Below are 26,586 nucleotides of genomic sequence, written 5' to 3'. Positions count from 1 at the left end.
CTATATGGGGGTACAGGGACCCAGGGTGTTCTCCGGGGGGGCAGTGGGAGAAGCAACATGATTTGGGGATGATCCGTGCTGGACACCATGGGAGAGGCCGCAGGCAGAGGGGGGACAGGGCCTGGCACCCACAAGTTGTTCTGTGGGGTGGAGGGGTTGGGGGAGCCCCTTCAGCTGTGACTGCAGCGGTCACCTCATACCTGCTGCATGGCTGGGACCTCGCACTGGTCCCCAGCAGCGCTGTGGGCACGATGGGGACGCGAGGGTGGGCGAGTGGGGCATCGGCCACTGCAGTGACCTCCACTGCCAGCAATGAAAGGGCCCGGCCCCGGCGTGCAGAGGACTCAGGTACAAACTGCAGGAACTGGAGCTTTTATTTCACCCCCTCCCCAGAGCCAGGGAATTCCAGGCTGTGGGAAACGCGCCCAACGTGGCTCCATGTGCCCATCACGCCGGAGTCCCTCGGTCCCTGTCTCTGACCTCCCCCCCTTGCTTCCAACAGGGCCACGAGTTCCCACTACCCCCCTTCAGCTCAGCCCCCCCGGGTGCCATCAGCCCCCAGGCACTGGGGTTTCCATCACTGGAAGTTTGTGCGCTTTATTTAACATCAAGCCCTCTCTCTTTGGATACAGAATCCCAAGTTACTCAGCTGCAAGCAGAGCAGAGGTGGAACAGTGAGTATCTCATATATATATATATATATAGATCTATAGATATAATCTCTGTCTATATCTTTACCTTGAAAATTAGAATGTGAATGTTACAAAACCCACTGAATTGCCAAACTGCCAACCAAAAGTAGAAAAAAAAGAATGGTTAAAGGAATCCCATGGCTATATCCTGATGTAGAAAACGCTGTACATCCCCTCCCGCAGGTGGTACCCAGCACTAGGACTATGGCTGCTTGGTTTTCCTTATAGCACAGACTGGGGCAGTGTTGGGGGGGGGGAAACAAACCTCCTGGCCTGGGGCTGGTTTTATACTGGTTTAGCAAAGCAGTGTCCGTAGTCAACATAAAAATGACCTGAGAAATGGTACATACCTCCAGACAGTTCATTGGAATTCATATGTACAAAGTAGAAAGAAGTGATGCTCTGTGCACACACACGACACGACGCGGGGCTCGGCGCCCGCGGCAGCCACAAGCTCAGCCAGACACATTACATTTCTCAGATTAGTTCTTTGCATTGTGTATTAATTGTACCAGTGCAATAACATTGTCAAAAAGGAGGAGCTGCTCCGGGGCGGCCCGGGGCCTGGCGCAGCCTCAGAAAAGGGTGGTTTAAACTTGTTTTAAAGCGAGGTACACATTAAGCAGAGCTCTGTGTTAGGGGGATGGCAGCGGAAGGCATGCGTGGCTCAGCCTCCTCCTCCACGGCTTTGTCCTCGGGGTCCAGCTGCTCGCCGCCTTTGATGCTGTCCTGGAGCTGCTGGCGCCGCTGCACCTCGGCTTTAAGGTTCTCCAAGTCTTTTTGGCTGAGGGGAAAGCAGGGAGGGTGCAAACGTTAGCGCTGGGGACGGGGTGAACACAGGCACCGCTCCGGCCCCAGCCCAGGGCTCGAGGCGCAGCAGCACCCACGCACGGTGCTTGGTCTGTCCTGGGGCTCTGCCATCGGTGGCCACCCAGGGCAGAGGCCGTGAGGTTTGGTCCTGCCTGGGTGCAGGCACCGCTCTGGGCAGTGGTTCCCATCAGTGATTATCTATAGCCATGGACTGGTCTCAGCTCAGCTTTGTGCACCCCCTCCCCAAGCAATTGTTCATCAAAATGACGATAAAGGTCCCAAAGGTGACGCTAATGACACAGGGCTGCTGTTGGGATCTCAGCTGATGCTCCTTGCAAACAAACCCCATGGAGCTGGGGCAGGGACACCTCTGAGCTGCACCTGCACAGCACCACCCTGCCAAGCAGCCTTGGCTGTGCCTCACAGGGACTCTTAATGCAGAGGGAAGTGTTGGGTTGATGCTAGCTCAGGAACACAGATAAGACAAAGCCTTGGTTCCTAAAGATCAGCACCCAGAGGACCTGCCCTACCTTAGTGGAATGAAGAGAATGCCGTTGATAATGTTGAGCTGCTCCAGGACACTGGCCATGCTGGGAGCTGTGAACTGCAGCACGAGAGAAAACCCTGTTAGAGGTCAAAACCCAGGCAGTAGAACTCGGAGCTCCTGAGCAAACCCAGGCCCCATTTACCAACAGCTTAGAAACCCTTGGGGCTCATAGGATACCCCAATGGGAGCAGCTGGGGCTGGCCCAAGGGGGCTGCTCCCTTCCTGCTCCATGTGCTGTGAGGTGAGGCAGGCTCCCCACCCCACATCCCATCCCATCCCATCCCATCACACCGCCCTTGGAAGCGGATCAAAGCACCCGGGAAAGATGACAGCATTCTCTCTCAGATGAGGAAACCAAAGTACTGTGGATTGAGCAACCTGCGCCTGCAGCCGGTGCGTCAGCACGGGGCAGGTCTGGGTGCTCCGGGCTCCCACAGCGTGAGCTGAGCTCCCTGGGTGCTCTGCACCCACACACCTCAGCCGGAGCAAGAGCCAGACCCACAGAGGGGACAACTGCCGAGTCCACAGCGGTGATGCTGCGCTACGTCTGCCTGAGCATCTACAGCGACCTCCTGCCCGTGACGGGGCTGCCCCAGCCACTGCCCCCCCTCCGCAGTCCTTCAGGAGCAGCTCAACCCAAATCTGTCATCAGCGAAGCGCTCTCGCTGCGCAGAGGTTACCTTAAGAGGCATGATGTTGGCATTGGAGCCGTTCTTGTAGATCTCGTTCATTGTGCGTTGCAGAGCGACTGCTTGCTGAGTCAGGTATTTCAAGTACTCGGAGCTCTCTTTGGTCTTTTCATGGTGTTCTCCAAGCTGCGTGGCAAAGGGAAGAAGGCTCAACACAAATCCAGGCAGGCCCCAAACCAGGCTGCGCTCCCTCAGTGTCCCCATCCCTAGAGGGTCGGTTCCCTGGCTCGGAGCTGCTCCCGCCTGCGGCTCTGGGGTGCAGAGGGGCTGCCAAGGGCAGGACTCGGCAGCACCCGCGCGCCTACCTGGTTCTTGTAGATGGTGTAACCTTCCTTCTCGTGCTGCAGGGCTGACCGGAACTCGGCCTTGCTCTCGTACACTCGGGCTACCAAGTGGTGGCTGAGGGAAGGAAAAGGGTTCAGAGGTGCCTTCATGAAGAGGAAACAATCCTGCACCGCAGCGAGCGCTGCCTGCACCCAGCGGGGTTTAGGTCTTAACACTGGTGTGAAAAGAGGCAGACGCAGCACCCTGGGAGTTGTTTCTGTGGGATTAGGACACTGAACTGCTCTGGGTTGGGGTTTGCTGGAATGCTGAGAAGTGACCTTCAGAAATAAAGACTGAACTGGGGCCTTCTGCACCCTCGGGGCTCCATTTGTTAGCTGGAGAAGGGAGCAGCCCCCAGCCCTTCAGAAAGGGTCCCTTTGTTTCCTGGAAAGCAAACGTGTGAATTACTTGGTTATTCACAGCCCATTAAAGATCCTCCAGCACAGCAACAACCAGGAAGGCTGTTCCTGGATCACCTGGGCTCCCTCCAGCTGGGAGAGCTGCCCCGGCTTGGGCTCTGCTGCCTCAGTGTTTCTGGAATGAGAAAGGAAGAGTCCAGGTCTGGCAGCGTTACCCAGCGGGAGGGGATGAACCTCATCGTGCATCCCAATGCCCCGGAGGGCAGGCAGGATGCTCACTGCAGAATGCAGATCCATCAGGGCTGGAAAACGCATCAGGCTCTTGGGGGTGCTGAGTGAGATTTATTTCCAGCCTGGCACAGAGCAGATGGGCTGCAATGTGGTGGCACTGATCAGGAGAGAGCCACCGTGTGCTTGGTCCTGCACCCATTCGGGGGCAGTGCAGGCAGCTCCAAGAGCTGAGGGGCAGAGCAGACCCTGAAGGTGCTGAGTGCCCACAGCTCCCTTGGAGCCGCTCAGTGTTACAGTGAAGGGACAAAAGCAAATCACACGTTGCTCAAAGACAGCTCCCCGAGGGCCCGAACAGTTAAACACCAGTGTTCGTGTAGCAGGCAGCTCCCAGTGGAACTCCATGGGCCCCGCTTGCCCGCCTTCACTTGCCACACGTGTCTTGAGAGACCCAAGGACCAGATTCTGGGGGCAGCCTGCTGCAGTGCAGGGCCCACAGGTAACCTAAGAACAAGGGATCTCTGCCTTTCAGGACAACAAACTTGGATGCTGCACCATGACCCTGAGAGCAGCCCTGCGGTCCTGAGGAGCCTGGCAGCAGGGATGAGACTGAAGCTCTGATTTAGGACCCAGCTGGACGAGCTCCCTCCCACATGAGCACAGCGAGCGTCCTCCACGCCTCACCTCAGTGCAACCTTCAAAGACTTGGAGCCGTGGTACTTGGAGCTGATGGCCAGCGCGTTCTCCAGGAAGCGGAGGGAAAGGTCGTACTCCATCACCCCGTGCAGCACCAGCCCGATGTTGTTCTGCACAGAGAGAGCACGGAGGCATTGAGGAAAGGGGAATTCAAACCACGCACTGACTGCTTCATAAACAGCAAGACCACTCAGGTGCTTCACAGCCAGCAAGTGAAGCCCCCAGCAGGGATCCCCATAGCATGTGGCAGGAAACCACTCTGCCCGTGGGAGCTCGGTCCAAACAAGCCAGACAAGAGCAAGAAGTTCAGGAACTTTCCCAAGGATGAGGTGCTCAAACCCACGGCTCCTGTGCCCTGGTGCTGCCCTGCCCTGCCCAGCTGAGGAGGCAAATGCCTTTTCTCCATCCTACTGGCCCCAACTGGCAGTAACCCAGGGAGGAGCAAGCAGTGCCTAAATGGCTATTTCAGACAGGCAGCACTATGGGCATTTTAAAGGCCAAGAGGCTTCTTGGAGATTAGAAACGAAGATTCCTGAGGGAACCTGAAGGCTCTCACAAGTGGTGACTTACATCCAAGAGTGCCATTTCTGGGTGATCCTCCCCGAACACCAGCAGCATGAGGTAGCGCGCGCGGTACAGCAGGTTCAGTGCCGTGGAGAGCTGGCTGTTTGCGAAGCAGTACAGAGCAAGGTGCATCTGCAACACAAGGAGGAACCAGCGTGAAGTTTCCATGTGCTCATCTCCTCCTCTGCCCCGTGCGCACAAACAGAGGGATGCTCCTTTATGGTTAAAGAGCATTTGAAGCACTCGACAAGCCCCGGTCTGGTTGATTCACAGCTCCACTGAGCCACACAAGAGCCCAGTGCCAAGGAAGCTGCTCAAGTGTTTCACTGCAGTTCCTCCTATGCACCTCAAGGAGTATTTCAGAATCAGCCTGCATGTGTGGGATACCCTCGCTGTGCTGTTGGGGGCTCTTTCTCTCTCTGTTTGTGACACAACCCAGGGCAAAGCCCGCAGAACTGATGAATGGAGAGCATTCAGCAGACAAAACCCCCAAATCCCAACCTCAGCGGGCCCAGCGCCGGCCCTGCGGCCCACAGGGAACCAACACTGGGGTGTCTGCTTCACAGGGCTGTGGGATACAGAACTGAAGGTGAAAGGGGAGGATTCGGGGCAGGCCAGGGCCGAGGGGGGTGGCAGAACTGCCGCTGTTCTCTGGCTGCAGACAGGGTTTGAGGCTCCAGGAGGTGCTGCTGCTCCCCCCGCAGCCTGTACTCACGTATTCCTGGATCGTGTTGGGGTGTTCGATGCCCAGGACCCTCTCGCTCATCAGCACCGCTTTCTGCTGGTTACTTAAGGCCTGGACAGAACACAAGCCCCAAGAGCAAGTCACAGAGAGCCGGGCACCGCAGCAAGGAGGGGGAAGGAACGGGAGGACTGAATGGGCCCTATCCCAGCCCTTGCTCACCTCTGAATAATCTCCCATGATATAGTTGAGACGAGCCAGCAGCCTCAGGCAGGCACAGATTTCTACATGCATAGCACCATACACATTGTTGAACAGGTTTAAGGCTTCGTTGATGAGCTCACAGCCCTCCTTCAGGAAACCTGGAAGAGGTGATGTTCACATGTACGTATGTTAAATAACCCTGCACCACTGGAGCAGCGTGTGCCTGTGAAGTGAGAACTGTTCCTGGACGCAGCCACAGGTCACTGCCTTGTGTAAAGGCAAGACCCAGGAGGAGGACGTTGCTGCCTTCTATACTGGCAGAGGGCAGCGGGCCCTGCTCTGCCCTCAGCAGCAGTCGCATCAAGAGGCAGGGCCCTGTTGGGTCTGTACCTTGCTGAACCTTTGCTTGCCCGCTCTGGAAGAAGTGGAAAGCATCTGAGGCTTTGGGGTTCACGTGCTTCACTACAGGGAAGATGTTGAGAATGTCCTCTTCTGTGAAGGTGGGCTTGTGCCTGTTGTCAAAGTTGTACTCCTTCAGCAGGATCTGGAGGAACCGAACAGGTCACCGTCACCACCTTCATAGGTACTTGGCAAGAAGAGAGGGGAAAACCTCCCTAGGTTCTGCGTGTGGATTCAGTCAAACACCTCCTGCATCGCCCGGGGATGGAGTTTGGAAAGACACCGTGTGTAGGTGTTCACCACCACGTCTGTGGTGAAATCACACCACGGTGCAAGGCTGTCAGAGCCCCAACAGAACCCCATGCAGCCAAGCACTGCACCCACCGAGGGGCAGGAAGGCAGCGCTGTGGGGAAGGAAACCCCTGTATTCAAGGACAACCCCAAGTCCTGCTCTGCTCAGAGCTGCTTCTCTTTGGATGGGGAGCACACGAGTGCATGAACTCGAGATGAGAGCTTGGTTTGTCAGGCAGAGCAAGCTACAGGGTTAGGTATCTCTTTCCCCAGGGCTGTGTTCCAACATCAGCACCGCAAGGTGGACAGGCTGTCCCCTGCAAAGCAGCCTGCAATTACTCCTCCTGTCTCTCCATACAGAACAGGATGGGGAAGGGAGGGAAGCCGTGGATCTTACCTGGACTCCAGTTTTGAGGGAGATTTCCCGAAGCAGGGTGATTTTCTGCAGGTTATACACTTCAGCGGCCTGGTCAGCATTCTCACTGCAAAAAGCAGAGAGGCTTGAGCCCTCAGGCAAGTTTCTGCTCAAGGGCATCCCTCCACTGTGGTACATCTGAAGCACAGGTCCCTGTACCACTGGGTGCTAACTGAAAGCAATGACTGACATTACAGGGGTTGCTACTGGTCTGTTAAAGCTCACAGAGCTGCACAACGGTACCAAAGCCCCACTCCTTCAGTTTCTTGCCTTCTGCTCCCCTCTGCACTGCTAAGGAGAGGTTTCCTTCCTCCTCTGGTTTTCCTACCTGCCTTTGCCTCGCAGGTTTAATCTCATTTCACATTTCAGTTACACTTCCCCTGCTGCTCTTTCTTGCCCTTCTAAGCCTGTAAAACCCTCGAGAGCACAAGTTTAATATTCAAACAGAAAACGAGTCCAAAGGCAGGGCCTGCTGCAGACCAAGAAGAGCAGCAGGCACCTGGTGAGAGTCCAGGCACAAGCAGTTTGCTCCGCTTACCATTCCAGACTAAAGTCAAAGTAGTTCTTTGCTTCTGAACAGATGTTCTTCCAAAGCTCCTGAGGGGTCATGCTGGCCCAGGCGGTGTTATCAGCATTCCCAAGGTTCCTGTTTTTCCTTTTCTTGTTCTTTTTCTTGGAGACCAGCTCATCAGCTGGGAGATGGGCGATGGGATTCGGGAAGGAGCTTAGAAAGCAGTTGAGGAAGTGGCTGATGGCAGCTGATAACCCCGACAGCTCCACGCCCTGCAGAGACACCAGAATCAGCCAGGGAAGATACCTGCCCTCATCATACAGGCACTGCTCTGCCTTGAGCCTCACACAAATCCAGTCCTAACAGCATCAGGAAAACCTCACAGGAAAGAGAAGAAAACATTTGCGAATGGAACTAGCTGAGAGCGACAGAGATGTAGCACAGAAGCACATGTCTGCACACACACAAACAGAGTTCTGTTCCAGGCTGCCTCCCAGGACAGAGAAACTCGAAAGCATAAAGAGGATTCTGATGCTGGACTGAAGCCAGGGGCCTCGCTATGCTCTGTACAGACAGCTCTAGGGATGCACTGCTGTTCATGCAATCAACCAAGCTGCTCAGAAGGGCAGAAGCAACCCTGTTTGAGAGGACAAGGTATTACAGGAAAACAAGCTGTGATTTCACTTTTAAAAGCCTTCCCCCAATTCTCACTCATTATGAGGAGGGAAAGCATGAATGATTGCTCTCTGGGAAAGCTCCCTTCAAGTGGGAACTTGTTTTCCCTTCACGCAGGCCTGTACCTATTTTAGCACTAATGAGATTGTACTTCCCGTTGCTAAGCAACCCCCGAGCTGCCTAATGAGGGAAGAGGCTGGAGCAGCTCTATTTGTGGAAGAAGCCCTGGGGAGGACACAGGAGGCAAGAGGTGAGGCTGCAGGTCATACCTGGAGGTACGTCTTGAAGATGTGTTTGGCCGATCGCGTGATCAATTCACTGATTCCTATTTTCTACCCAAAGGAATAAAGAACAGAGACTGGGAGTCAGTTGGCAATGGCAAAGAAGAACGCACTTTGCTTCTCAAGGGGGCTCTGTGAAGGTCCACAGGACACGTTCTGCAGACCCTGCCCTGCAGCACAGAGCTGGTTTATATGTGACAACACTCCTGGAGCCGGCGGAGCCCCAGCACATCTGTGCACGGTGACCACAAGCTGCAATGGAGCTCTCCCAGCATCAGCCCTCCTGCTCACACTTTCCAGCTTGATCCTAAGACCAGATGGATTGTAGAGGCTTAAAAAGAGGCTTAAAAAATGCCTAAAACAGCTTAAACCCCAGCTCTGTGTTACCTGCTACTGTGCTTGGGAACCCCTGAAGCACTTCTATATCCCAAAGGACACTCAAACTCCCCAACATTATGAAAGCCATTAAGGATCTGGGAGCAAAACTCCCCATCCACCACTTACAGGTCCTTCTCCCTCCTCCTCCTCTGTTTGTGAAGCTGTTTATTTTCACACAGAGAAAGCAATCTGGAATCCAGACAGGGCACGCTGTGCCAGAGGGGGTTCTAACCGACAGCCCGGAGTCAGGCCTGGTGCTTACATAGATGTGATCCAGCTGAGCACGGCCAGGGGTCTTGGTGATGAAGCTGATCACCTTGCCCAGGTAACGCATGTTGATGCCCCTCTGGTGCATGGCCTCTGCGAGGGTGGCCCCGTCCATGGGGAGCACCGTGTGATCCAGGCAGTCTTTGACCTGGGGGTACAGACAAACTCTGGTTACTGGCACAACCATGAAGGAAGGAATCTCAATTCTAAACCCCTTTTTAAGGGGTTACCTGACTGGGAGGGGGAAGGCGTTGTCTGACACAGAACTTCCAGGAATGGCATTTGAGTTACAAGCACAGCAAGAACTGGCAAGTACAGAGCCCTGAATAGCCAGAGCCCAGCTGCTGAGTGCTCCCAGCCTTGGGCCACAGGCTCCATGGCTGCTTTACCCCAAGTGGATAAATTCAGCTTGGGGAGACTGCTCAGAGGCTCTTCTCAGCACCTCTGCTGCTCTGGCCCTGCTGCTCGGGGCCTTGGTATGGCTATTTAAGCAATGCTTGTGGAACCAGCAGCCTAACCCTTCTTTAAGGGCCTCACAGGCACTAACTAAAACCATTTCTAACTAGAAGGTGTCACGGGCTGTGCACACTCAGCTGATAAGGGGACACGGCCCTTGCATTTGAAGTTGTGTGGCAGTGCTGATAAACAGTCACTTCATTCACATCATGGAGTAACACCAGTTACTCGCTGATACACGGAGTATGAGGAGTGCCTGCTTACACCAGCTGGTCTGTAACATGTCCTCGCAGCTGCTTGTGCAGCGTTTTGGGTTTATACCCTCCTGTATCAGCTCTCCTGTAAAACGCCACTGGCCAAACCCTATTCTGATTCACTCCCCCTCCTTCTTCACTTAAAGGCTGAGTAGCTGCTCTTAAAGGTTATGCTGACTACAAAACTGGTGGATTTAGAGTTCACAAGAAACTCTCCAGCAAGGAAAATCCCCTCCTACGTAAGGCCAAAACCTCCTGCACCTCCTGGAGTGATCATCAATTCTGCCCTCCCAGTCAGAGCTGCAACACCCATTAGGAGGCAATTTAGAGGGCGTCTCGAGAAGGAAAAGCCGGTAGTTCCTATCTAGCCAGGTGCATAGGTAAGCATCCAAAATGCTTAGATTCACAGAATGAGGCTTTTACAACAGATATTAATAAGAACAATTTCCTGGTTCACTCCAAATTATTAGTCACCAATTGAGTCACAATCAGGGTCGGGTAATACAATAAGCTGTGCAGGATGCCCAGGGCGAGGGAGGGTGACTTTGTTGTCCCAAACTCTTAGCAATAGCTGGTAATTGCCAGGGCCAAAAATTCTTTGTTGGCCGGAGGTGGGGAAATCGTGCCATGGTGTAAGTCAGGACATGGAAAACCCCTCTCCTGCCTGCCCTGGCCACCAGGCTCCACCACTGGAGCCAGAACTCAGCCTTGGCTTGGGAGGTGAAGGGGGGGAACCAGTGTGTGAGTGCTGCTCAGAGCAGCCAGGCTTGAGGCAAGCTCTCAGAGGGGACACGACTGCAGGCCCTCAGTTCCTTACCAAACCTGGGATCTGGCACGACAGCAAGAAGGCAGCAGCATCCTTCAGCAGCTGCTTCTGATCCTGCACCTCCTCTTTGCTGGACTCGGGGAAGCGAACACCTGGGAGAGAAAAAGAGAAAACACATCAACTCAAAGGGGAAATGAGTCCCATACAGAAGTGTACAACAAGAGGAGGCGTGAAGTTGTGATTCTGTTGCCCCGGAATTAAAGATACTTCTTCAAACACTCATCTACTCTACAACATGTTCGGATGGAAAGAGCATCGGCTGCTCTGCTCAGTTCTGCTCAGTGGCTGTTCTGCTCTTGCCACTCATTCTTCATTAACACAGCTTTTACACGTTCAAATTCTGCTCTTTATTTGGTCCATTCTACCTATGGCAAAGTGCTGTGAGCAGCTCAAGTGCAGAAGAGTCAGCTGGCTAGACTGGAGTGGGAATGTCTTAGATGGGCCAGCAAATACCGCAAGTGCTCAAACTGAGCTAGAAACTGAGCCTTTTGCTCTTGCACACCAAAATTAAAGGTTTAAGTTCCAGCTGCAAAGCCAGTGCTAAAGCACTGACCTTTACCAGCCTTAGAAGGTGCTTTGGCTTTTCAGTACTCATACTCCTTCTGACACATTTATCCCAAGCTAAATTCAACTATATATGACCCTTCCCCTGTGATCTGCATGTGCACAGCCTTGGTATTCACCCCCCTAAACACTGTGGGAGCTTCTTCTGTATTTCCAAATGACAAATGTTGATTCCAGCCATGGAAAGCTACAAATGGTGCCTATGACTGATGCATGGATTCGCAAGGGCACTGTGACCTGCTTACCATGATGCTACTCCAGCAAACCCTGCCCTTCGCTGAGGCTCCAACATCAGTCATTCAGCCACAACTGTTGTTTTGTATGTAGCTGCATTAGGATCAAATCTAATTTCCTTCCCTCCCTCTGCTGCTTTTCATGTGGTCCAGCAGCTGGGATGCTGGAGAATGGCAGGAACATTCCTTGGCAGCAACCTGCAGACCTCCCCAGTGCAGCGGTGGGAGACAGCTCACCGCCTGCATCTGGGACTCGGAGCACTGCAATCAATTACTCCTTGCTCTCTCCTGTATCTTTCTGCTTCACCACGTTGCTAGCCAAAAGCCAGCAATATTCTTGGCTGAGGAACACAGTTTTTGCCTGGCTGCAGCAGTGCTCTGAAGGAGGACGAACACCAGCTCTTGTACACATACCTGGTGAGAAAATATCTGGGTTGAACCGAATGTCAAATGATGTGTCACTAATGGAGCCCACAGCCTTGCAAGCGTTCCGAATCACTTCTCGGCTCTTGGGATCCACTGGAGCAGGAAGAAAAGCAGAATACAACAGAACACACATGGGTTTCAGGAAATGAGAAGCCTAGCTCATCAGTTCAAAGGTTTGTAACTAAAAGCAGCAGCAATCCATTACAAAAACCACTGCAGGACATCTGGAAAGGAGGATGGCTGCAAAACACAAGAAGTTTGACCAAGATGGCCCAGAAAACCCACGGAGCTTGGATTGCTCCGAAATCCAAGCCTGGGATTCCCAAAGGTGCCTGTACAGTGAACAGTTCCCAGCCTGGCCACCACTGGCTCAAGGCTCTAATGGCCCAGCCCTGGCCACCAGCCCCACAGGCCAGCTTGCCAGCCAGCTCTCACTCCTGCAGCAGGGCTGATGGGCTTGCTGCATCCAGAGACCCTCACCCACCCAGCCCCCAGGGCGATTCATCCACCGGTGTGCAAACAGCTCTATGCAAACAGCAAAGACAACGTGATGGAAGCTGCCAGTGCTCCTGTTTAACAACAAACCATCACCCCCAGTCCAGCACAGCTCTCACCAGTTACACAGCCACCCACCAGGGCAGGAGGCCTGGGCGCTGCGGGTGAAATACCTGCTCCATCATCCGATGCAATGGTCTCAGCAAGCTCTTTCACCTGATCAAGTCCAGTCACGTTATCGTCTATTTTACCGTCCTCTGACTCAGCCTTCTCGCTGTCTGCACTTCCATTCTCTGGAGAGGCACCATTTTCCAGTGTACTCGAGCTCTCCTGCTTGTTGGCCTTCTGCTGCATCAGCTGCAGTGCAGCCAGCTTCATGAATAACAGATACCTACGGCGAAGGGAAAGAGGAATTCAGCACAGAGGCATCCCTGCCCATGGCAGGGGGTTGGAACTGGGTGGTCTCATGGTCCTTTCCAACCCAAACCATGCTGGGATTCTACGATCACCACTGCTCTGCAAGGAAAACCCTCACAGAGGTAGCACTACAGACCACAGTTTCACAGAGGGCAGGATGTGCACCCTCCTCCCAGGAGCGCACATTAGTTGATCAGAAGCAACAACAAAGTGGGTTTGCGTGACTCATGTCCTTGCAGTGCTCACAAATTGCTTTCACACGCAGCAGCATGGGCAGACTCTGCCAGGGGCAGAGAGGAGGCAAACACCAACCAGCAGCAGCTCTGCCAGGACCTTAGCGAGAGGCCCGGCCCCTGCTCGCCGAGGAGCAGCACCCTACAGCCACGGTCCCGCAGGCTGCTGGTCTGGAAGCCATCCCAGAGCAGCAAAGCCTGCCTGCGGGCACAGGGGCAGGCGCTGGCTGCAGAACCGGTTGCTCAGCGGGCAGGGCTCCTCCTCAGCAACTGGAGGCTCCTCTCGTCCTCCCAGCAAGCAGAGCACAGGCTCTGACCATCTGCGACAGCAGCCACCTGCAGCCCTCTGCATGGCAGCGGGAGCATCCACATCACCAGCACCAGGCTGCACCACGTGGCTAGGACTTGTGCTGCTCCCAGAGCTCCTGCACTGGGCAAGCCCAAACACCTGCACATCCCACCGCCAACCTGCACATCTCCCACCGCCAACCTGCACATCTCCCACCGCCAACCTGCACATCCCCCACCACCAACCTGCGCGTCTCCCACCGCCAACCTGCACATCTCCCACCACCAACCTGCACATCTCCCACCGCCAACCTGCACATCCCCCACCACCAACCTGCACATCCCCCACCACCAACCTGCACATCCCCCACCACCAACCTGCACATCCCCCACCACCAACCTGCGCGTCTCCCACCGCCAACCTGCACATCCCCCACCGCCAACCTGCACATCTCCCACCGCCAAACTGCGCATCTCCCACCGCCAAACTGCGCATCCCCCACCGCCAACCTGCACATCTCCCACCGCCAACCTGCACATCTCCCACCGCCAACCTGCGCATCTCCCACCGCCAACCTGCGCATCTCCCACCGCCAACCTGCGCATCTCCCACCGCCAACCTGCGCATCTCCCACCGCCAACCTGCACATCTCCCACCGCCAACCTGCGCGTCTCCCACCGCCAACCTGCACATCTCCCACCGCCAACCTGCACATCTCCCACCGCCAACCTGCACATCTCCCACCGCCAACCTGCACATCTCCCACCGCCAACCTGCACATCTCCCACCGCCAACCTGCACATCTCCCACCGCCAACCTGCACATCCCCCACCGCCAACCTGCACATCTCCCACCGCCAACCTGCACATCTCCCACCGCCAACCTGCACCCAGCAGCTCCCATTGGTAATGGGAGGTAATAAAGGTAGCATTCCAGACACCTGGAGAGCCTTAGAAGGAAGAATAAATCATTCTCATTCCCTATCCATCAGGGTATCTGCAGGGAAAGAAGAGCGTCTGGACAGGAAACAAGAACAGATCTGAAGACTCAGAACTGCCTTTCCCCAGCTCCCTGCAGCCCTGGCAGAACCCTGCTGTTTCCAGCTCATTCATTAAGTTTCTATAATTGCACATGCGTGGCCAAGCAATGGGGAGATCAGCTGCCCGCTTCTGGGAGCTCTGCTGTGATGTCCCTGGGACAATGCAGCGAGGTCCTGACCTGCACCCTTACCACTGCAAGGGGAGGAAGGGGGAGCTCAGCTCACCTGTGTTCTACAAAGGCATCAACAAGCTCTTGCCGGAGACAGCAAAGTTTGTGTCTGTGCTGCTTGGGGAACCCCATTTTCTTACATTCCTCTGGCATCTCCTCCCCTTCAACAGGCAGGAAGTTTAGATCTGGAGGGAAAGTGCGGAGCAGGTCCAGGATGTAGTGACGCCCATCATTGCCAATAATGCCTTTGCACTCCACTGAGGAGCACAGCTCCACCTCCTCATTCTTGTCGTTGAGGACTTTGTGCTTCTGGATCTTAAGCGGCCTGCTGGTCTTCTCCAGCAGCTCCAGGTACTTGGGGTGTGAAACAACGGTCTTGCCGAAGTCTATTGACCCATAGATTACACTCTGTTCCTGCTCCCGTTCCAAGATGCCAGGAATGATAGACTGAGCTGTCACCCTGTAACCTCTGTAATCCACCACTACAGTCCCCAGCGTGTACAGCCCTTCTACATCCACAGCATTATAGGTCCGCACACCATTGAGATCATTGGTAGGAGCTACGTAAGCAGCAACATCTCCACCAAAGTCCTTGTAGTGGTCACGGACATCAAAGCCCAGGCTGAAGAAAATGTTGTTCCAGATGAACATCTGCATCTTGGTCTCTTCACTGGGGTTGATGGCCATGACATTGCCATCAATGACAGCCATAGCACCTCTTGTTGCTGCTGCAGTGAAGTCGCTGTGAACCTGCAGGCAGGTGGAGAGAAGACTGGGTCAGGAAGGGCTCCCACCCTCCCAGCACCTTGCTCCCAAAGCTCCCGGCAGATTTCTCCTTCACTCCTCCTGACAGCCTTCCAGCAGGCAGGGCAGCTGGCTTCTGCTTCTGTGAGCCTGGCTGGTGGCTTGGACACAAGCTCCAGGAGGCAGAAGCCTAGGATCAGCGGGGCTCAGACTCATTAGCAACCTGCAGAGGAGGGCTTAGGTGTAAATGTCACCATCCCTCCACCCCGGAAGGAGCACTGCATCAGGCAGAAGAGCAGAGGCTGCCTCAGGCTCAGCAGGCAGGCACAGGGTCAGGGAGCACTGTTCTGCCCCGCAGGGCTGGGAGCAGATGGCAGGCACAAGGCCCTTAGCTAACGAACAGGGACCCTCCTCTGGCAGTTTGCAATGGGTGGCCCAGGTGAAGGGCCCAGACGGGCAGCAGAGAAAGGGCAGATGTGAGGAGCTGCCCGAACAGCCTGGAGTTACCTTGAAGATGGCTCGCTCTCTGAGCAGCCTCTCGGGCAGGTTCTTGCGCGGCAGCTCCCGCGTGGTCTGCAGCTCCTCGTTCCAGTCTCTGGTCTGAAAGAGTCAAAGCCTTGTGGGAAGCAATGCACTGAGTAGGAAGGGGCTGGCAAGACAGCATTCCTGCTTTACGAGGCATTTAGTGACAGAAGGGAGGGGAAGGGGCAGGAATTGAGGCTGCATGGAGCTCAGAGGAAGTGAATTAGCGGCAGGAATGAACACTCCTTGGGAGTGGACTTTATCCAGCAGCACTCTGGGGTAGATCTTACACTGCCCCAGCTTATGCAGTGCAACTTCTCTGAAGTAGCAGCTTGCTAAGCTCTGGAGGAGGCCTGTGCAGGTTTCACTGATGTGGTCACACTGCAGGCAGACAGCCTCTGTCACAGGCCTGCACTGCCCACAGCCTGCAACATCTCATGCTATAAAGCTGCACCTGAAGCGTTTGGAACGGTTTGCTCAGAGAGCCAAGAGCTGTCCCAGGCCTGAGCCATGAGGAGTGCTCTGCCTTCTGCACAGCGGTGCTCGGAGCAAGGACATGGGATTTAGAAACACCCCAGCAGAAGCTGCTCCTCTCAGGCCTTTCCATGCACAGGGAGCTGCAGCCTGAGCAGCACAGCCCCTGTGGCCAAGGGACTGTCAGGAGCAAGGACTCCTGCAAGTCATCCCTCATGAACAAAACCTTCCACAAACACCAGAGACCAACTTGTTACTAGTTAACCGGCTCCCAGCGCAGCAAAACTCTTGCCAGTGTTCTGAGGCAAAGCAAGGCCAGTACCTGTCCAGGTATGTGCTCTTCATAGCCCAGTCTAGAGGTGTAAGCATCTTCTGCCCGGACACAGTCCATGGCGTGTTCCGCTTGTGGAGCCGTCCAGCTGTACACTTGGAAAGGAGTGGCTATCCTCTCGAAAGGGTGTCTCTGAACCCTGCATTGGGAGTGAAACAATCAGGCAGTTTCCAAAGCAAGATTGCTTTCTATTCTAAGAATTTTCCCTCCGCTTCCGACAAGCACCAGAGCAGAGCAGGCCTCAGGAGCAGCACAGTGACTTCCATGAACCAGTACGATAACCCACGACTGACTGGCACGGGCAGCATCTCTCAACAGCAGCTGGAAAAGCACACTTCACCCAACAGCCCCTTGTGTCATCGGCCTGCTCCCAGCGGGTGACAGTCTCATCTGTATTTACTCTGACCCAAGAAGCAACACAGTATAATCACTCTTAAATGGGCAGATAGTCACAGTGGTGGCTGGAGGCCACTGCTAATTTCCAGCCCTTGCCTAGTGTCACTTTCATCTTCCTAATGAGCACAGCAGCAGCGCTCCTGAAGGCCACACAATGTGCCTGTCAGTCTGCACCCTGCCGAGCCCAGGCACTTCATTAAGTGGACTCTAAAGAATGACAGGCTTTTGCACAGGACCTGCTGTCCTGGAGCAGGATAAATGGTCCCTGCAGCAAGGACACGAGAGTAAAACAATAGCCCGCTGTTCTATTATTGTTGTTATTGCAGGAGCTAGAGGAAATTAGAGAAAATGAACATGCACAGACATGTTTCAAATAATTATTCTCTCCACCGTAAGCCTATGCAAAGCCCTTGTGTTGCTTTCCCTGGGATTTCATGCTTCAGCCTCTTTTCTGGATTCAGGGAGAAGCACCTACCGATGGGGATACAGGTACATCGGGTGCTGCTGACATTAGGTGTTTTGTGGTACCTCTGCAGACGTGCACATCCCAGCCACCCCCCTGCCATGTGAGCTCAGAGAAAGCAGGCACTGCAATCCTTGCTGTACCAGTGGCATCAAGTACCACAGAGCTGAGCCTCCCCAAGCAACCTCACAACAGAGCACTCAAGGCAGCTAGAGGGGAAGAAGCATGGCTACCGTTTCTTCTGCAGAGCAGAGAAGTTTTTTTTGAAGGTAGGGCTGATCTGGTTAAGTAGTTCCACCAAGGAATGACTGAGAAAACTGGGGTTTGCAGGTTTGGGATTGAAGTTGTATGCAGTAGACCTGCAAGAGAGAACAGAAACAAAACCACAAGTCAATGTCATACCCGAGACTTCCCATACCCTAGGAATGTGGTACATGGCAGCCTTCCACACATGCACTGTATGAACCACTAGGTTCAAGAAGGGCTTATATTTTATAGCTGGGAAGGATTTCACAGAGCTCCCAAACACACCAGAAGGGCTTTTGCTTCACAGAGACCCCAACAGTAACACACACCCACACTGAACAGTGGGTGCCCTCTCAAGATGCCTTGTCTCACAGCTCCAGGCCTGCCAGGTCCCCCCCTCCAGGTCACGTCCTGCCAAACTCTAAAAGGCCACTTGTTTCATGTTCACTGGGCCACTTGGTCTTGGGATCTGCACTCACATGTGGGCCCTTGGACTCGCTACTTTTAACACTTATTTTTACAGATCTGGGGGGAGCAATGGACTCCAAATTACTTCTTCCATGAGCCAGTTTAACATGAAGCACTTCCACTTCGTAATGAGACAAAAGGTACAAGCGTGCTTGATTTTTATCTTCTATATTTTAAGCTTGCCTTCTCTTCAGGCAGCTTTCTTCTTCTGTACATTATAACCTCGTATTTCAAAACACAGGGTTATGGTTACCCAGGTGATTATCTGGATTGCAGGGTCAAAGCCACCCAAAGATGCTCCTGAGCTGGTGGTTGCTCAGGTACAGCAGGGTTTCTGCTCTGAAGTTCTCTCCTGTCCATCTTCAACTCCTAGGTCCCTGTTACAGGCTATCGGGCTGGACAGACCCTGCACCTCCCTCAGCAGAGCTGCTCGAGCAGCCCCTCGCAGTCACTGCACTGAAATAAAACAAAGCCAGCCAAATCTGTGCCCAGCTCAGGAAGCTCTGACAGGCTGTGCTCTTGCTTGAGGGCACAGTGAGATAGCTGCAATGGTCAGGAAGGAATTCCCTCGACTCAAAACGCTCCAATTAGCTGATGACATTAAGGGGTGTTTAAACTTTCCCTAAAGCACTGGGCATTTATCCACTAGAGAAATGGTACCAGGCACAAGTGAACTGCCCGATCCAGTGCAGCAGCTCCCCCAAACCATGTGAGCAGCGAATTAAACCGGGCTATTTTCCACAAAAAAAGAGAATAAAGCAGCAATTGCTTGTTTGTTTGTGGGCTCTTTTCCCACAAGGAGGAACCTGTTACTCACTGATTCAAGTAAAATCCCCGGGTGGACGCAGTGATGCTGACGTGCCGATCCTCCACCGTGATGACGTACAAGTACATGAGGTCCCCATGCATTTTCCGGTTACCGGGTGGTGGGTTCCAGCCACTCATTGTCAATACCTTTAGGCACTGCAAAGGCTACAGAAGAACACAACAGAAGCAACTCCTGTCAGCAGAAGTAATTCCCTTGAGTTAGAGCCACTCCGTGTACGTGGCAGATTCCTTTCACCTGCTGCTCTCACACGGCTCCAGAACAAGAGCTCACAAACCCCCGGTCTTGGGAGCACAACCTTCCTCAAGCCATGTGCAGTCACTAATTGGCCTCAGTTTGACGCCTTGCACACTGTAAGACCAGTAAAAACAGCCACCCTGGGCCTTTGGGCTGCACAAGGCATGGATTTCTTGCTGTACTGGTTTTCAAATGGCAGCTTCTAAACCAGAATCCCAGTGGGAGGGTATGGGAAAGCTGAGGGTCATTTGCAGCGTTCTGCACATCAAGTCTCCAGGTCTCTGCAGAGAAATGCTGCTCTCCCTTCCCTGCCACCCCTCCCATAAGACCGGCGCTTTACATTCTGCAGGTGTCCAGACTCCGTGTCCAGTGCCTTGCACACAAACTCTTGGACTTTATTCTTTTGGCTAAGCAGTGCTATCCCAGCACTCATTAAGCATCAAGCAGAGCAAATCCCAAAGTCCACTCCAGTGCAGCTTCCCTGAACACGAGTTTGCTGCAAGGAATGTGTGGATAGATGTTTGAATGACACAAGAGAACTCTACCTTCCAGTCTCTGTTCTGGGGCTGAAGGGCACACAAGGGTCTCTCTTTGCTACCTGGCAGGATATGCTCAGGAGGGGTGCAGTCAATTTGTTCCATTTCAGTACCTTTCTTCTTTCGTTTTCCACTGTCTAGAATGGACAAAGAAAGAAAGTGCTGAAAAGCACAGCATTGCCTTGGCCAGCAATTATTCATGGAGGAATGCAGAAGTGCTCCAACTGCTTCTCTGCACTCCGGAATGATGTGGGGCAGCTCTCTGTGTTAACTAAGCAAAAGGAGTCGGGGCAATGCAAGCACTGACCACACCAGAGAAGCCTTTTTGCCCATACCTCCCAGGTCTCCTTCAGTGAAGACGCTCAGGAAGGACAGTGAATTACAGTCCACACCATTAAAGGCATCTGATGGGTCAAGACTCTTCAGAAGGTCCCGGATGTGACGCACGTGTATCCTGGCTTCTCGCACTGTGTATGGCTCTGATGAGGAAACAAACTGGAATGACAAAGTCGCTCACTGCTTTGGCACAAGGTCTCCCAGAGGAGCCACGGGAAAGGTCTCCCAGGTGGCCAAACCCACTCCCGATGAAAAGCCTCCCTCATTCCCCCCTGCGAGCTGAAGGAACTTGCCTTCCACCACTTTGAGCAGCGAGCCCTCCTGCAGCCCCTCAATCGTCTTCAGCTCAGCGAAGTTATCGAGGACGTTGCCATCCAGCTGCAGAGAGAAGCACGTCCGATGGCAGGTGTCCTCGCGGTCCATCAGAACTTGGTGGATCTCCTGCACCATCTCTTGAGGAGACACCTCATGGAGGGAAGAACACAGTCACTCTCAATCCTCACCCGTGTTCCTGCCAAACTTTATCCCTCTGCTGCAGAATCAACCACCTCTTGCACACCTCCAGGCCTGCAAGGGCAGACCCTGGCTCTCCCTCCTGGGAAGATCACCTCCGTCTCTGCGGCGAGGGTACTGCTACCTCTGGCAGGGCTGGTCACCCCAGCTCCATCCCACAGGCTCAGCGCCCAGAGGGGTAACAGCCTGGTGCTGTACCAAGCACACAGCATGGGACAGAGGTGGTTGAGAGGGCAGTGCAAGAACAGAAAGTGGGGGGGGAAAACAGGGGCTCTTCCCATATCCATCACACTGTGCATTTGTGGTGAGGTTTGAATGATGCACATGGAGAACAGATCATTTCCTGCTCTCAACCCAGTGTGGTACCTGCGGTGCAAGATACCTCCCTGGCTCATGCATGGGGGCTGCCGCCCTCCCTCCTGCTCTGCTCCAGCACCTCTGACACTGCTCACAAGCTTGGACCAGGGTAGTTTACATAAGCTGCTGTAAACAACGTGGCCTGCTATTATTAGCCTATTAAAACTAACAGCCAAGGGGATTTAAAGGAGACAAAAGCTGAGCTGAGATACAGCAGTTTCACTGCACTCACTGCTGCTCTGGGTGAGATAACACTTCCTCCTGGATTTAGACTCCAGATGCCTCTCCTCAAAATTAGATACTTCATCCAAATTTTTTCAGTGAAGTATCAAGCTAAATCAGAGTATCAGTGAGGCACATCACCCAGCTGGTGAAGGAGGTACCTGCAGGGAAAAGGGCTCTATGGTGGGTGCACAGATCTTGACGGTAAATCCTGTGTCCTGTATGACAATGACCTCCTGGTCGTTCCCATCTTCTCCTGCATCAGCCTCCTCGTGGCCATTCTGCCTGGCATCCTTCTCACCCTTGAGGCTCTCGTGCGGGCCACTGCCATTCATCAGTGCCATGCCAGACGGGTGCTCTGCGTGAGAAGAGAGGGATTTAGACAGGGTCAGAGCAGACGGATGGTCCTCTGTGAGGATGGAGAGGCTGGTTTGGACACCACCACCGTCCCCTGGCCAACTCAAGCAAACCAGAGGTTAAAAGGCATCAAGCGTTTTATTCGGCACTTGGTGTTTACTAGACAGAGGTGTGCCAGGCCCTTCCCCTCACAGCACAATCAACATGCTCTCGCTCGCCCGCGGGGTTCGCATCTTCCACCATGCGGAGAGAGGAGGGAAGGAAAGCAGGAAGGCTGGGTCAGTGTACGACACATTCAGCTGTCTTAAGAAGCCTCTTAATTAAAAGAAATGGGTGTGTGGTGCTTTGCGGCCCGGAGGCAGCTGTAACCTCTGCACCAACATGTTACCCAGCTCCTAACATCCCTCCTGGTACGCTACTGCTCGGCCAGAAGGGAAGGGAGGTACCGGCGGTTGCATTGCTAAGCGGCGCGTCACGTGGAGCCAGGTTACTCCCCAGGCACACAAACAGCTCCCACGGCCCTGCCCGCATCGGGCCACCCTCTGCATTTCCAGAATACTTCCCAGAGATCCCGTGGTGCCAGGGCGAGGCTCTGCACACGAGATTTCATTCCAGAGAAAGGTGACGCCACGTTGGACGCTCCTGCAGGCGCATCACAGGGACGGCGCTGCACCCGCCCCAAGTGGTTTGTTTTCTCTTCCAGTAAGGAGCAGGGTGTCAGAGGGCTGATAAGATCTAGGAAGCTGCCACCTCCTAGAGCAGCCTCCACCCACCAAAGCAGGCTGGGACCATGCTGCAGAGGATGGAGGTGCTGCCAGGGTAAGCTGGAACCATGGAAAGAGCTGATGATGAGAGCATTTGAGAGGGAAAAGACCCCTCTGTCCCCAGCCTGGGAGCAGCGCATCACTGACCCATCCACCCGAGCAGCAAAGGCTGGAGGGGAGTGCGCAGCACACCCCATAGGGGGTCTGCAGCACGGCTGTCCCATCCCAGCCACGCACACCTGGGCTCTGGACCCCAAGGTCACACGTGGGGGGTTCCACCCTGGTGCTCCTGACACCCACTCACAAGCAGCGCAGATGGAGTGGGCTGGGGCTGTCGCCGGCAATGGGAACAGACTCTCCTCTTTCAGCTGCACCAGGTCAGGGCAGCTCAAAGCTGGGTGATGGCCCCGAGGCTGTTGAGCTGGAGCCCTCCAGCCAGCTCCATCTGGCAGGTCTCCTTCCTCCTCCTCACCACCAGCTGCGCTCCAGGGGAGATGGCAGCTCAGCCTCCATCATTTATGGAGCACAGACTGGGGCGGCAGCTGCAAGACCTAAAGCTATCACCACCAGTTCTCACCCATCAGCCCCAACTGCTCTGACAGCCCAGGAAAGTCATCCAGCCTCCACCACGTGCAGGACCAGGGATGGAAACACTGCATCCCCTCACACACCTCTGGAGCGCAACAGGAGGCTGCAGCAACAAGCCTTGCTCAAGTGTCCCCAGAGGGGCATTCTCCTGCTCCACACTATGACTGCCAACAGCAAACCCACTTCAGAGTCTGTCAAGGCTGAATTAGGACACAGTGAAAGCGCAAGAAGCAAGGAAAGCATTCCCATTCCAAAGGCAGCAGGTGGCAGAGCCACCTCCAGCAGCCTCTGCTGCCTTCAGCATCTCGGCAGCTGCTGCTCCTGTTCCCCGTCACTTCCCACATGTCCCCAACGTGAGCTGTTCATTTCTTTGACAGATGAAGCCACGGGCAAGCCAGACGAGAGGCCTGGCTCCAGCAAGCTGCGGTCATGCTAGAAAGGAGGAAGAAAAGCTCCACACTAAAGTGCCCCAAGAGCCGTGGTTTCAGAACAACCACACCATGCCCAGAGGGAGCACAGGGCCACACTCCGGCCTGCCCGAGCACCGGGAGCGGGAGGGACAGCAGGAAAGCTCTTGCAGGAACACTGCAGCCCGGGCTACCAGCACAGGCTGCCCAGCCAGGCCACCGAGCCAGGCTCGGCCCTGCCCCTGCCCCTGCCCCTGCCCACCCAAGCAGGGCAGGATCACAAACTTGTGCTCCTGCTGTAGCAGCCAGAAACGGGAGGCAGAATGTGGCTCCAAGGCAGGCTGCAGCACTGCTTTGCAGTCTGCTCTGCACCGCGCGTCAGGCACGCTCCTGACCCTGGTCATCATGCTATACACGACCAAGGATGCTTTCCAACCCTCTGACTTAGCCCGAGCAACAAGGGTGCTGAAGCTACTCCCGTGCCACAGTGGTTGGCAGAATATTCCCAACAGGGACACTGACACCTTTGAGTAAATGTCATTTTGTTTTACATCTTTCTTCTAAGCAAGACCCATAGTGAAAAGTTACCACGAGGACCACGCTTCTGCCTGTCACTGCTGGGTGGTACCAGAACCCCAAACTACTGTTTCGGACATAAGGCTGTTGCTTGTCTGCAGAAACACAACACAGTCACACTTCCCATCCCTCTTTTCTTACTTGGGTGAAGGCTGGGCCAGTCCAGCTCTGCACTCTATGACAGAAGAGACATGTAGAGGCAACACCTTCGTGTCTCCATATGCCAGCAGATGCAGTGCCAGCCAGCACTGTCTTTAGACACAGAAGTTCAGCCCGGATGAGACAGCCTGGCCGTCCTGCACGTTCACCCTCTGATGCAAGGCCAGTGGAGGCTTTCGGCAGGGCTCTTACGGATGGGTCTGTCTGGATGAGGTTTGTTTCAAGCCCAGCTGACAGGCGAGGTGCTGGAGGACCTGCTGCCTCCTGACTCACCCCATGTGCTCTCCAGGCAGGAAGCGGCAGAGAGAGGCAAGGCATCAGTGCTCCATTCCAGCATGCTCGAGTGGCTTGGAGAGCAACAGGGACACCTGCAAGGCACCTGCCCACACCTCTCTGCTGTCACTGTGGTTCAAGCCCTACCCGGGCAGTAGCTATGTTCTACGTTAGCAGAACGAAGCGACAGGCCATGGAAGTCAGCCCAGTTCCTGGGAGCTCAGACAAGCAGGGAGATCGCCCCTGCAACGCCCCAGAACCAAGATACAGCTTTGCGATCTCCAAAGGCTGTGACCTCCAGCCTCCCCCCTCATCCCAAGGGATGCAGGGGCATCCCAGCAAGGACCCTCCTTGGCTCGCACCCGCAAGCGCAGCTGAGGCTGCTGACCTCCGGCTTGTGCTGCCCGGCTGCCGCGCTGTGACACGCTGCTCACTGCTGCTCGGAGCACAGCGTGAGCAAACCTCAAGCACACACAAGATGAAAGCGTCAGGAGAACGGGCAAAGCCAAATGCTGGAGAGGGGAGGAGACAGCACAGACACCACCTCACCGGGAGGCACCGGCCCACACCACAGCTCGCAGCTGGTAGAGAGGATGAGCACAAGGATTAACCCTCACCCTTGCACCTGGATAAGGTGACATGCCAAGGTGAAGGCCCTGCTCTAATCATGCTTCCCATTTACAGTGATCCTGCACCTCAGGAACCTGACCAGTCAGGATCCCAATGGGAAAGGGTGCACACCTGAACCTGGGCACTGCTGGCTGCATACAGCACAGATCACAGGAAGCATTCATTAATAACTGATTAATGTTCAAACAGGTCTACACCAGGTCAGGCACTAATCCTTAGATTATCAGGTCAAAAGGACACAACACCATGGTACTGAGTTAGCCTGGTCTGGAGGGACTGCTCTGGAGATGAGTGCACCTCTGTGGTGCACATCTGGATGGGATATGTCACCGCCTTCCCCCTTTTCATTCTGCTGTGAAATTAAAGCATCACCTCATCTCCCCTCTCCTCCTCCTGCCCCATCCTACAGGCACACATAGCCACCCAACCCTGTTAGAGGCACACAGTGCTTTGGCTACACAGCACCATGCCACGGAGCACCTAGGAATGGGAGCTTCTTTTTCTTCCTCTTCTTCTTCTGCTGCAGCTGCTTGAGGGGCAGTGCCTGCGGGTCAGGGTCAGAGCCTGACCTGTCGCTGGGGCAGGCAGCAGGGTCCATCACTACAAAACCAGTACTTGCGTCCCGAGCCTTGGATGAGGGTTGTGCTGCCCGGCCCCCCCGGTGCGGTGTCCTTTGTGCCGGTGGGGTGCTCCCCATGCTCACAGGCAGAGCAGCACCTCTGTGTCCCAGCACGCTGCCCAAGCCCCCTGAAGCTGTGTCCAAGCTCAAGGCTGCTCGTCCCTCACCGTGGCCCTGGCCGGCGGGACGTGCTCCAGGGGCCGCATCCCCCCCATCAGCTGCTGCCACGTGCTTCTCCTGGCGGCAGGATCTAGGGGCTAAGCTGCTGTCCTCAAGTTTCACGCAGCTCTGGCAGGCCTCAAGCAACTGAGCATGATCCAGCAGCCCCGGCGGCCCTTCCCCAAGGTCGGCTGGAAGGACAGCCACCGCACGGGATGCCTCTGCCTGCTGGAGCAGGCCGGCCACGGCTCTCCGAGAGCTCTTATCACACACCATCACTGCTCCTTCTTCACCCTTGGCTTCGGGCAGGTCTTGGATATACTGGGTGCACTTCGGGAGGCTTCCAGTCACCACCTCGCTGGGGATGATATCTGGATAGAGCCCAGCACACGGGGCAGCTTCTGGCACGTCCGGGCCGGCGGCACAGCCCATGGGAGGCTTTGGTAAGAGGGGAGCCCTCTCATCGGCAGAGCTGGAGCTGTGTGTCTGGAAGATGAGGTCGGTGACTTGCCTGCAGCAGTTTGCAAAGAGGCCGTTCCCCATGGTCACGAGCAGCCCGGCTCACGCAGCACCGGGCGAGCAGAGCTCGGGTTGTTCACACACGCACGCTGAAGTCCCCGCGAGGCAAAGCTCCCACGCGGCAGCTGGGACTGTCTCCCAAGGAAGCTCCTACCCGGCCCCAGCGCGGCAGGACACGGATGGGGCTGCAGCTGTGCCCTGCACACCCCAGCTCACATCCCGCCGGGACCGGGCGCTGGGCTCGCTGCAGCCCCCATCCGCCCGCTCACGCTGCCATGAGCTCCCCGAGCAGCTGGAGCTGCCCTGTCCCCGCCGCGCCAGCACAAAACCAGACGTGTCCCTCCCAGGTTCCTCGGGCACGCTCGCAGGGGGATGCCGCCCGGAGGGGGATATAAATAGCCGGATCTCGAGGGCTGCACCAGTGCAGCATGGGACCAGTGCTGGAGCGCT

The 26,586-nt window shown here is 55.0% G+C and overlaps 1 protein-coding gene across 1 annotated transcript; it reads right to left on the bottom strand.

The window, feature by feature from the left end:
• Positions 1 to 1,035: 1,035 nt before the first annotated feature.
• On the bottom strand, positions 1,036 to 26,228 carry CLUH (clustered mitochondria homolog). The gene is made up of 26 exons (XM_061469900.1): positions 25,320 to 26,228; positions 21,247 to 21,443; positions 20,287 to 20,458; positions 19,993 to 20,136; positions 19,667 to 19,794; positions 18,876 to 19,030; positions 17,578 to 17,703; positions 16,477 to 16,624; positions 15,666 to 15,758; positions 14,470 to 15,164; positions 12,440 to 12,657; positions 11,760 to 11,864; positions 10,540 to 10,640; positions 9,008 to 9,160; positions 8,356 to 8,418; positions 7,439 to 7,683; positions 6,883 to 6,967; positions 6,186 to 6,339; positions 5,814 to 5,953; positions 5,625 to 5,705; positions 4,916 to 5,041; positions 4,334 to 4,455; positions 3,044 to 3,137; positions 2,730 to 2,864; positions 2,033 to 2,106; positions 1,036 to 1,476 (listed from the first exon to the last, which is right to left on the bottom strand). The coding sequence occupies exons 1-26, from the start codon at positions 26,158 to 26,160 to the stop codon at positions 1,311 to 1,313; spliced, it is 4,761 nt and encodes a 1,586-aa protein (XP_061325884.1). The 5' UTR covers positions 26,161 to 26,228; the 3' UTR covers positions 1,036 to 1,310.
• Between the last annotated feature and the right edge of the window lie 358 nt (positions 26,229 to 26,586).

Source organism: Pezoporus flaviventris, unplaced genomic scaffold (assembly GCF_033815535.1).
Source record: "Pezoporus flaviventris isolate CSIRO_AGI_PZ_B2104156 unplaced genomic scaffold, CSIRO_AGI_Pfla_v1 ptg000063l, whole genome shotgun sequence".
Taxonomy (NCBI): Eukaryota; Metazoa; Chordata; class Aves; order Psittaciformes; family Psittacidae; genus Pezoporus; species Pezoporus flaviventris.
The sequence above is the reverse complement of the archived record's forward strand: the minus strand, read 5'-3'. Positions and strand labels throughout refer to the sequence as shown.